The 11,804-nt window shown below is 45.7% G+C and overlaps 1 protein-coding gene across 2 annotated transcripts in view; it reads right to left on the bottom strand.

Annotated features, from left to right (window-relative positions):
- Positions 1 to 8,932: 8,932 nt before the first annotated feature.
- The window catches only part of vwa3a (von Willebrand factor A domain containing 3A), a 38,186-nt gene continuing 35,314 nt past the window's right edge, over positions 8,933 to 11,804 (bottom strand). The window contains exons 30-32 of one of the 2 annotated variants that reach the window (XM_020514966.2): positions 10,765 to 10,891; positions 10,087 to 10,184; positions 8,933 to 9,846 (exon numbers count right to left, since the gene is read on the bottom strand). In XM_020514966.2, the coding sequence (XP_020370555.2) occupies positions 9,792 to 9,846; positions 10,087 to 10,184; positions 10,765 to 10,891 (280 nt within the window). In that variant the 3' untranslated portion in view covers positions 8,933 to 9,791. The remainder of the gene's footprint in view (positions 9,847 to 10,086; positions 10,185 to 10,764; positions 10,892 to 11,804) is intronic. The other variant, XM_048609253.1, reaches the window with a different exon arrangement.

The raw sequence follows: 11,804 nt of genomic DNA, 5'->3' as shown, positions 1-11,804 counted from the left end.
TTGAATATCACTTGAGGAGGAAGGTGGCAGTGTCGCTGTGCCTTCAAAATACCACCCAACCCAAATCAGACCACTGAGGAATAGGAAGAAGCTCAGTTAATAGCAGAAGAAGTTCAGGATGCTTTATCTAAATTATTCAATGGGCCCTCCCAGGCTCATCACCCAAAGCCAAACAAATCTCTTCTAAAGGTGCACAACTAACAAAGTTATCATCAACAGCTAAGTAATTCCTCAGATACTGAACCAATCTGTGCTCACATGCAGCAAGACTTAACCAACACTTAGGCTTGGGCTGATAAGCGGCAAGTAAAATTCATGCCAAACAATTGCCAGGCAATGACCATCTTGAACAAGACGCAATTTAATCATCTTCCCCGTGACATTCAACAATAATGCAATCACTGAATCCCTCAGTACTAATGTCCTGGGGGTTAATTTGACTAGACATGTAACTGGACCCAATGATATAAATATTGTGAATGGAAGGTCAGAGACTGTAATTTCTGCAGCCAGTAGTTCAACCCTAGATCACTCAAAGCCTGTCCATTATCCGAAGGCACAAGTCAGGAGTGTGATGGAACATTCTCCATTTACCTGAATGCTTGTGACTTCACCAGCATCAAGAAGCTCAATACCATCCAGGGAAAAATAAAATCCACTTGACTGGCACCCTTAAACATTGACTTCCTTTAACACTGGCTCACTGTTGATCTAGAAAACAATTGCAAACATTCATCCAGGTTTTGTCAACAGCATCTTCCAAACCTGCAAACTCTAGCACCTTGAAGGACAAGGGCAACATATAAGACCCCATGTGCTAGTTCCAGTCCAAATGATGTGACATCCTAACTTGGAAATATATCGCCTTTCTTCCACTGCCACTAGATAAAAATGGTGGAACTCTATCTGAATGGATTGGAAAAGTTTCAGAAGGTGGCTCATTGCCTTGCTCGCAAGGCAATTAAGGCTGGGCAATAATTTCTGGTATTGCCAACAATGCCCACACCCCAGAAACAAATGGTTAAGAATCATAAAATTGTTGTCACTAAAAGCAACTGTTTACTGCATGCCCTGTGGTGTCTATCACTCATGGAAGCCTGAAATGTATTAGTGGATACTGTAGTATCCTTTTCCAATGTCACCCAGGCACAGAAAAAATCACAGACGAAGAGGGAACTAGAACAACCCATCCCCACCACTAAGTAATCTAGATTTGTGAATGGTTATCTTGGCCAGAAGGAGAAGCAGACTGAAGAGGAAAATCTATGATCTGTCCGATCCCTTCCACACAGGGTACCAAAGATCAGGAACATGGCAATATGTGGAGTAACAAATTGGAGACCTCATCAAAAAGTGGGAAAGGAACTACAATCTCTTACAAGAAATCATAAAATGCAGGTTGGAAAGAAGCAGAGCCAAAAATGTACTGTTAAGCAGGTACTGGGGGAGTGGCAGGATAAAGGAATGTAAGGGTTTCTGACTGACGTAGTGATCACAGATGTTGGATTAGATGGAGGTGGGGGGGGGGGGGGGGGAAATGAGGAACAGAACAATGTTGGAGAAATGAAAATTGGTTGCAGCAACATCCAGCTGAAGGAGTTAGAGGACTGACAACATGAAGGGATCTTGAAAGCAAGCATGCAAGTGTCTTAAACTCTATTTGTCCAGGCACCAGAAACTAACAGAAACTGTTAAGGGCAGTCGTAACTGGGATAATTGGGAACCTAAAACTGACCAGGAACAATCAGAGAATCATACTGCACAGAAGGAGATTATCAGATTATTGAATGGCAGAGCAGACTTGATGGGCTGAATGGTCTCATTCTGCTCCTATGTCTTAAGGTCTTATAATCTTAAGCCATTGGTGCATTGTATTGGTGTCCGTATCCAATTAGAAGCAGTCCTCCTGCTTGTGCTGTAACCATTCTATGATTCTGTTTATGTTACAATAATACACAAGGTAAAAGTCAGTAAAATCTCCCAAAAGAGCAAATGGAGAGATTAATTTTAACAACTTGCAGTTTTATAGCACATTTAATATAGTAAAATGATCCAAGGTGCTTCACAGGAGCATTAGCAAACAAAATTAGACACTGAAGCACACAAGGCTATATTAGGGCAGATGACCAAATGCTTGGTCTATGAGGTAGGGTGTAAAACACATCATAATAGAGCAGACAAAAGCAGATAGATTTTGAGAAGGTATTTCAGCATTTAGGGTCTGTCCACTGGAAATAGGGCCATTAATGTTGAGGTGATTAAAACTGGGCTGGATAAGAGACTAGAATTCGAGGAGCACAGGGAGTTAGAGGGTTTTAGAGCCTGATGCAATAGATCAAGTGTAAGACTGGAAAGAGTTGAAAATAAATTGGTCACACAAAACAATGCAAGCTTGATCAGACCTTTTGAAAAGCTGGAAGTGGGACTGAAAGTGAAGCTCTCCTCCTTCCTGTTTAAGGGAATATAATCATATCTTATTTTTGAACACTTGTCCTGTGCCACCCTGTAACAAAGAGGCACTTAGCAACATGGCCACAGCTAATGGCACTGAAGCAGTCCCAAGTAAGGGGGGTCTACACAGCCAGCGCCCACCTGGCCTGCACAGGAAAAATAGCCACATTCAGTCATCCCAGTTATCCAGGCCTTGGAGCAACACACCATCCAGTCTGCTCTCCTTGAAAAGGAGTGCAGTTACATACACATCTCCCCATCAGATCTGCAGTTTATCTCTCCCTGAATCCAGCAACATCTCATCACAGGAACTGAGCAGTCACTAGGGCAGCAGCTAGTCACTTTATACGTCATCCACTTTAATCCTAGTGAGGCTCACTGCATCATTTACCATGTAAACAGCCGTATCATGATTAATATAGAGTCGGACTTGGAGAGCTTGTGGTGCTGTGGTAGTGTCCCTGCCTGTGAGCCAGGAGGGTTGGGTTCATATCCTAGCTCCTCCAGAGGTATGTAAGGACATCCTTAAATCAAGTTGATTAGGAAACTATCTAGTCTGCCAGCCTATGAAGGATAAATTGTTCTCAACTCTCACATTCTCTCCTTCCTTCCAGGAAAACCGCAGATTTTTGGGAGATTCCTAAATCTTTAACGGAGTTTGCAGTTACCGAACACGCTGCCCTGTGCATTAATATAACACGGTCCTGGAAACCCACACATAGGAAGTGACTGTGATCTCGGTTGCTCTAATGGGAACCTACAGCGGATCGTTGTGAGATTTCATGTACCCACGATGGACCAGCCCTGCTTCTTTCTCAGAAACCAATTCTTACCGAGAGTTCAAGGCGCTAGAAGTTGTAGGAATATTGTCACAGTGGGACTTGTCACCGATCTTCAATGGGGAAATGCTCCTGTTACTGGAATGACTGTACAGGGGAGGTCCAGCTAGTAATCCCGAATAAGCAGGTACCTCTTGACGTACAGGTACGGACGGGTGGTTATCCTCGAATCAGAGATAGTAGGAACTGCAGATGCTGGAGAATCCGAGACAACAAGGTGCAGGGCTGGATGAACACAGCAGGCCAAGCAGCATCATAGGAGCAGAGAGGCTGACGTTTCGGGCCTAGACCCTTCATCAGAAAAGGGGGAGGGGAAGGGGGTTTTGAAATAAATAGGGAGAGAGTGGGAGGCGGATAGAAGAGGGATAGAGGAGAGGATAGGTGGAGAGGAAACAAACAGGTCGAAGAGGCGGGGATGGAGCCAGTAAAGGTGAGTGTAGGTAGGGAGTTAGGAAGGGGATAGGTCAGTCCAGGGAGGACGGACAGGTCAAGGGGGCGGGATGAGGTTGGTCGGTAGGAGATGGAGGTGCGGCTTGAGGTGGGAGGAGGGGATAGGTGGGAGGAAGAACAGGTTAGGGAGGCAGGGACGAGCTGGACTGGTTTTGGGATGCGGTAGGGGGAGGGGAGATTTTGAAACTTGTGAAATCCACATTGATACCATTGGGCTGCAGGGTTCCCAAGCGGAATATGAGTTGCTGTTCCTGCAACCTTCGGGTGGCATCGTTGTGGCACTGCAGGAGGCCCAGGATGGACATGTCGTCTGAGGAATGGGAGGGGGAGTTGAAATGGTTCGCGACCGGGAGGTGCAGTTGTTTGTTGCGAACCGAGCGTAAGTGTTCTGCAAAGCGGTCCCCGAGTCTCCGCTTGGTTTCCCCGATGTAGAGGAAGCCACACCGGGTACAGCGGATGCAGTATACCACATTGGCAGATGTGCAGGTGAACATCTGCTTGATGTGGAAAGTCTTCTTGGGGCCTGGGATGGGGGTGAGGGAGGAGGTATGGGGGCAGGTGTAGCACTTCCTGCGGTTGCAGGGAAAAGTGCCGGGTGTGGTGGAGCTGGAGGGGAGTGTGGAGCGGACAAGGGAGTCACGGAGAGAGTTGTCCCTCCGGAAAGCAGATAAGGGTGGGGAGGGAAAGATGTCTTTGGTGGTGGGGTCGGATTGCAGATGGCGGAAGTGTCGGAGGATGATGCGTTGGATCCGGAGGTTGGTGGGGTGGTACGTGAGGACGAGGGGGATTCTTTTTTGGTTTTTATTGCGTGGACAGGGTGTGAGGGATGAGGTGCGGGAGATGTGGGAGACACGGTTGAGGGCGTACTCGACCACCGAGGAGGGGAAGTTACGGTCCTTGAAAAACGAGGACAACTGAGATGTACGGGAGTGGAATGCCTCATCCTGGGAGCAGATGCGGCGGAGGCGAAGGAATTGGGAATAGGGGATAGCATTTTTGCAGGAAGGTGGGTGGGAGGAGGAGTATTCTAGGTAGCTGTGGGAGTCGGTGGGCTTGAAATGAATATTGGTTTCGAGGTGGTTGCCCGATATGGAGACAGAGAGGTCCAGGAAGGGGAGAGAGGTGTTAGAGATGGTCCAGGTAAACTTAAGGTTGGGGTGGAAGGTGTTAGTGAAGTGTATGAACTGTTCGAGCTCCTCGTGGGAGCACGAGGCGGCACCGATACAGTCATCAATGTAACGGAGGAAGAGGTGGGGTTTAGGGCCGGTGTAGGTACGGAAGAGGGATTGTTCCACGTAACCTACAAAGAGGCAGGCGTAGCTTGGGCCCATGCGGGTACCCATGGCTACCCCCTTTGTCTGTAGGAAGTGGGAGGAATTGAAAGAGAAGTTGTTGAGTGTGAGGACGAGTTCGGCTAAGCGGATGAGGGTGTCAGTGGAGGGGGACTGGTCGGGCCTGCGGGACAGGAAGAAGCGGAGGGCCTTAAGGCCATCTGCATGGGGAATGCAGGTGTAGAGGGACTGGACGTCCATGGTAAAGATGAGGTGTTGGGGACCGGGGAATTGGAAGTTCTGGAGGAGGTGGAGGGCGTGGGTGGTGTCACGGACATAGGTAGGGAGTTCCTGGACCAAGGGGGAGAAAATGGAGCTCGAACAGTTCATACACTTCACTAACACCTTCCACCCCAACCTTAAGTTTACCTGGACCATCTCTAACACCTCTCTCCCCTTCCTGGACCTCTCTGTCTCCATATCGGGCAACCACCTCGAAACCAATATTCATTTCAAGCCCACCGACTCCCACAGCTACCTAGAATACTCCTCCTCCCACCCACCTTCCTGCAAAAATGCTATCCCCTATTCCCAATTCCTTCGCCTCCGCCGCATCTGCTCCCAGGATGAGGCATTCCACTCCCGTACATCTCAGTTGTCCTCGTTTTTCAAGGACCGTAACTTCCCCTCCTCGGTGGTCGAGTACGCCCTCAACCGTGTCTCCCACATCTCCCGCACCTCATCCCTCACACCCTGTCCACGCAATAAAAACCAAAAAAGAATCCCCCTCGTCCTCACGTACCACCCCACCAACCTCCGGATCCAACGCATCATCCTCCGACACTTCCGCCATCTGCAATCCGACCCCACCACCAAAGACATCTTTCCCTCCCCACCCTTATCTGCTTTCCGGAGGGACAACTCTCTCCGTGACTCCCTTGTCCGCTCCACACTCCCCTCCAGCTCCACCACACCCGGCACTTTTCCCTGCAACCGCAGGAAGTGCTACACCTGCCCCCATACCTCCTCCCTCACCCCCATCCCAGGCCCCAAGAAGACTTTCCACATCAAGCAGATGTTCACCTGCACATCTGCCAATGTGGTATACTGCATCCGCTGTACCCGGTGTGGCTTCCTCTACATCGGGGAAACCAAGCGGAGACTCGGGGACCGCTTTGCAGAACACTTACGCTCGGTTCGCAACAAACAACTGCACCTCCCGGTCGCGAACCATTTCAACTCCCCCTCCCATTCCTCAGACGACATGTCCATCCTGGGCCTCCTGCAGTGCCACAACGATGCCACCCGAAGGTTGCAGGAACAGCAACTCATATTCCGCTTGGGAACCCTGCAGCCCAATGGTATCAATGTGGATTTCACAAGTTTCAAAATCTCCCCTCCCCCTACCGCATCCCAAAACCAGTCCAGCTCGTCCCTGCCTCCCTAACCTGTTCTTCCTCCCACCTATCCCCTCCTCCCACCTCAAGCCGCACCTCCATCTCCTACCGACCAACCTCATCCCGCCCCCTTGACCTGTCCGTCCTCCCTGGACTGACCTATCCCCTTCCTAACTCCCTACCTACACTCACCTTTCCTGGCCCCATCCCCGCCTCTTCGACCTGTTTGTTTCCTCTCCACCTATCCTCTCCTCTATCCCTCTTCTATCCGCCTCCCACTCTCTCCCTATTTATTTCAAAACCCCCTTCCCCTCCCCCTTTTCTGATGAAGGGTCTAGGCCCGAAACGTCAGCCTCTCTGCTCCTATGATGCTGCTTGGCCTGCTGTGTTCATCCAGCCCTGCACCTTGTTGTCTCGGGTGGTTATCCTGCTCGTGTTGCACGCTGAACGGGAAGAGGAGGAGTTTCAGTTATTATAAAACAAAGAGCTGCAGATGCCGGCATTTTTAGTTATTCCTACGACTTTTCACTATAGCACCCATTCTTCACCTGTAAAACTATCAGGAGCACTGTAAACACATTAACATGGCTCCAGTTCACAACAACAACGCCAGTTCATAACAGTTGCCTGCTTTTCTGATCAAGACCGATCCTCTTCAAACGGCCACTGTATTTCTCGGCAGATGCTGCCACAATAACCCAATATTTTTAACATCTTTTGTTATTATTTCAGAAACCATTAAGTTTCAAGCTAATTTTATTTCTTGCTGTTTTCTTTGTGTATGTAACTTCTTTTTACATCAGCATCATTTATGTTCTTACTTGATAATGATTTTCATGTTGAAAGTATTTCGCTTACTTTATGCATTGAACTTTTTGGTATGACGTTCTTTATTGTTGCTGGGAATTCTTCTCTGGAAGGAGGGGAGAGTTACTGTGTAGACTTGACCCTTCCTAATCCTCTCAATAGCTAATAGTAGACTTGAATTTGTTGTAGCTGTTTGTTCACTGAATTCACTGTACAGTTCAGCAGACGGCCATTCAGCCCATTGTGGCTGTACCAGCTCACCAAATAAGCATCTCAGCTGTTACCATTTTCCTGTCCAGACCTCATAATCCTGCATACCTTTCCTCTTCAAATAAATCTATTCTTGAAAGCCTCGATTAAACTTGCATCCACCATACTCTCAGGCAGTGCATTCCAGACCCTGCCCACTCAGCGTGTGAAAAACGATTTTCCATGTCTTTGATTCTTTTACAAATTACTTTAAATCTGTGCCATTTCATTCTTGATCCTCTCCTCGAACATTTTCTCAGTCCTAACTGCTCATGATTTTGAGTATCTAATCAGATCTCTCTCAGCCTTCTTCAAGGAGAACAGTCCCAGCTTCTCCAACCTAACTTCCCAATTGAAGTTCCTCATCCCTGGAACTAACTTCTTCGCTGTGTTGTGCTGCAATCTAGTTTACTTTATCTTCAGATCCTTCTGAAGTGGTGGAGGTCTCTCCACCACTATAGACTTTCTCAAGTGGTGTAGGTGGTTTATTTGTTTGCCTTTTTGTTGCATCTTGGAATCCGAACTGTCTTCAGTTTTGATAGTAATCTGAAAACAGTTCACCCAATCCACAATTGTCACAGCTTGCTATCCCTTTTACAGAAGGGAAACTAATTTTTTAATTCCAACATAATTAATCTCTAAACTCTGACTGTTCAGAGACTGCTGCTCCTGTGACTACTATAAAATCACCAGTGCCCATTGACCACTACATTCTGGTACTTTTTTATTTGTTAATTTCTCCAAGGAATATGATTTATTCACTTTCCACCTATCAAATGTAGAGGAATTAATAGGGTAGGACAGTTGAACGTTATATGATGACACCTCTAAGAACACATTAAACCAGACTTGAAAATTCTAGAAGCAAATCGTCCAATTGTATATGCCAACTTGCCTTCTCCATCAACAATCTGCTCTCAGAGAATCCCTACAGTGTGAGGGCAGGCTATTCAGCCTGTCGAGTCCATACCAACCTTCTGACAAGCATCCCACCACACCCCCCACCCAACCTTATCCCTGTAACCCTGCATTTCACATGGCTAATCCACCTAATCTGCACTTCTTTGGACTGTGGGAGGAAACCAGAACACTTACAGTAAACCCACGCAGACATGGTGAGAATGTGCAAACTCCATACAGACAGTTGCCAGTGAGTGAAATCAAACCCAGGTCCCTGGTGCTATGAGGAAGCAGTGCTAACCACTTAGCCACCGTGCTGCTCTCTGCTACTCCCTTCTCTCAATAATCCGACCACTGCCCTCTGACTCTCTCCCTGTGGATCCTTCCACCCTACCAGCTCCAGCCTGCACTAAAATTGCTTCCTTTCTGTTCATACATTTTACTTCTTCCCAGCTGCTTCTCCGTCCCTCTTCTCCATTGTCTCACCTCCTGCTCAGATATTCAAGTGAATGTGAGGTACACCAAACAAATTGCAATGTGGTTACTGAAGAAAACAGAGGCACAAACATTTTATTCACTCTGAATTCATATTGTTCATTTTAATCTTTCATACAATGTACAAAAGTTACAAATCATTTATCAAGTATCAAAGAATACACGTCTAAAAAACTAAAGTATAAATTATTCACAATTCATCAAAATTATAGTCACTAAGAAATAAAACATTTTCAAAGACAACATGGAATCACAGAAAGGGGAGTTGGAAGTTTACTGAGTGAATCTTACAGATATACTTGTTTCCTGGCATTGCCTTGTGACGTTAGTTCCACATCACAGTAGATGTGAGGTTCCTTTTAGAAAGAATTATATTTGAGTTATGCTAATGCACAGTGATTGTTGTTACAGAGCTTTTCAGCAAGATCCCACATTAGGTTACCAGTAATCTGATTAGCTAGTGTTGGTTGAAGGAAGAATGTTGGCTAGAGCACTGGGAAAATTTCCCCTGCTCTGCTTTGAATTATACTCGGGAATCCTTTTATGTGAACAAGTAGACAGGGCTTCAGTTTAAGGTCTTATCTAAATACCCATATTTTCGACAGTGCAGTGCTCTCTCAGTGTCAGAACAGCGGATGTACCTGCAGTTGAGTGAGAATGAAAGACATGTTGGCTTTGGAGGCGGTTACAGAGCAGAAACACCAAAATGATATCTGCCATCCAGGGCTTAAACGAAGAAATGATAGGAGAGGTTACATAGATCTAGTTTGTATTCTCAAGTTTTGGTGGTTAAGGAGTGATCTAATCAAAGTACTTAATATGACAAAGAGATTTGATAGGTTACATAGAGAAACAACATTGTCTAGTGAAGAAAAGTAGAAGACACTGGTTTCAATTCATTCTGTTTTGGCATCACCTACTCGTGCTGTGCTTTAAGTTCCATTGCCCGTCCGATCTGGTTTCTTTTGTTTTTCCAAAAGTAAGTGTCTGTTGAAAATGAAAAGAACCAATTACACCAACTATAGCTCACTATAACGTGTTACACAGTGCATCAATAGCATTATCACTATATTAATCTGGCCTACCCATATTTGCATTGTACTAAGCTTTACTCCCATTGCAAAAGGGGCTCCACTATGAAATGCCATTGCACTAATTGACTGAATCCAATGAAATTAATCATAAACAGCATGGAAGGTAACTGGAGTCAGAATCAGGGGAACTAACCTGAAGGATTTAGCTTGCGTTAGAAATCGTCTTGCTTTATTTATTTCTCTGGAAAGCCTCTTTAAATCGTCACCCTCAAATGCAGGTAGATTAGGATTCTGCAACCAGAAAATGTAGCATCTTAAAACAAGAAATTCATTTAGGATCTCTGGTGGTGATGCTCACTTTGAAACAGACAACAGGTTACTTTCCAAATGTTGCGAATGTCACACCAACTGTGACACGCTGCAAGGGTCCATCATTTTAAAGTATTGCTGCAGCAAATATTTGTAAATATGGTTGCATGCAGTGGCACAAGTCCCAGGCAGAATGGAGATGATTGACGGGGAAATGACCCAAATGATGCCAGGAGACCACAATGCTGCAAGTAGCTGGGATTGATTTTACGGGGGGCTTCAGTTGTATAACAATGACGACCCACCATTCGTGGTGTTTCACTGGAGAAATAACCCTACTCTTAACTGGAAGACGTTGCTGTGATTTCATTCACAAATTCTGATGGGTGTAGATTGCAAAGACTCTGTTTGTTCTATGGCTAAACTCTGCTAAATGTGCAGCGTTGCCTTCAGTTCATTTGCTGACATATTGCAATCAGTACTCAGCATGTATGAATAAATCATTGATCAATGAGGACATTAGATTACAGTAAATAATTTAAAAGAAATGTCAGTAACGTACATCTTCATCTGCAAACCCTCCTGCGAGCATTTTGTGTGCTGCCAGCTGCCCATCAACAGCTCCATGGCAACGGTGGAAACGGCCTCCGGTCTGTGCTGCTAACTTCTTGAGGAACTCATTCGCTGTGCTGTCACCAAGGGGAATCAGAAAATAATTGTCAAAGGCACAAAAGTTTGCTTAAAATTAATACAGATTCAGGAATAGCATGGAGCAACTGGAGGGCAGTTATCCTCAACAGTTTTCCACTGATCTGCAGTAAATCTGCAGCCAGAAAGAATGGATTTATCTTGCTTCCTTTTAAAGGGGACATGAAAGCACAGCGGTGATATCACTGGACTAGTCATTCTGTCTTACGCTCTGGGAACATTGGTTCACGGCAGCTGGTCTAATTTAAATTCACATTAAAAAATTTCAAATTATAAAACATGGTCTCAGTAATGGTGACCATGAAAACTACCACTGATTGTTGGGAACAAAGTCCCATTTGGTCTTTTAAGGAAACCTTACGCATTCTGGCCCCCATTAAACTCCAGATCCACAGAAATGTGGTTGACTCCTAACTGCCCCTCTGAAATGGCCATCAGTTCAAGGGCAATTAGGCATGGGCAACAATGCTGACCTTGCCAGAGACACCCACATCCTACGAGAGAGAATAAAAGAAATGTATCCAAGTTGTTTGCCTTACCTACTGCATTTTCACATTCTGATCACTTAATCAGAACTATCAACATCCTTTCTCCCCCGTACTCCACTGACCCCCACTGTTGCATAAATGCTGCCCCCTCTACATTTCACGTCAGCTCTGATGAAGAGTCATCTAGAATTGAAACATTAGTTTGCTCTCTCTCCATGGATGCTGCCTGACCTGCATTTGTTGTTTTCAGTATTACATGTCAATGGTGTGTTCCACATTGTTACCACGCTCTGGGTAAAGAATCTTCTCCTGAACTCCCTATCAAATATGTTCACAACAATATTGTATTCATCTACATTTTCTAATATCTATTTTTAAAACTACGGTTATTATTTTAAACTGCTTT

Source organism: Rhincodon typus, chromosome 21, assembly GCF_021869965.1.
Source record: "Rhincodon typus isolate 14 chromosome 21, sRhiTyp1.1, whole genome shotgun sequence".
Classification (NCBI taxonomy): Eukaryota; Metazoa; Chordata; class Chondrichthyes; order Orectolobiformes; family Rhincodontidae; genus Rhincodon; species Rhincodon typus.
This window is presented reverse-complemented; position numbering and strand designations above follow the sequence as displayed.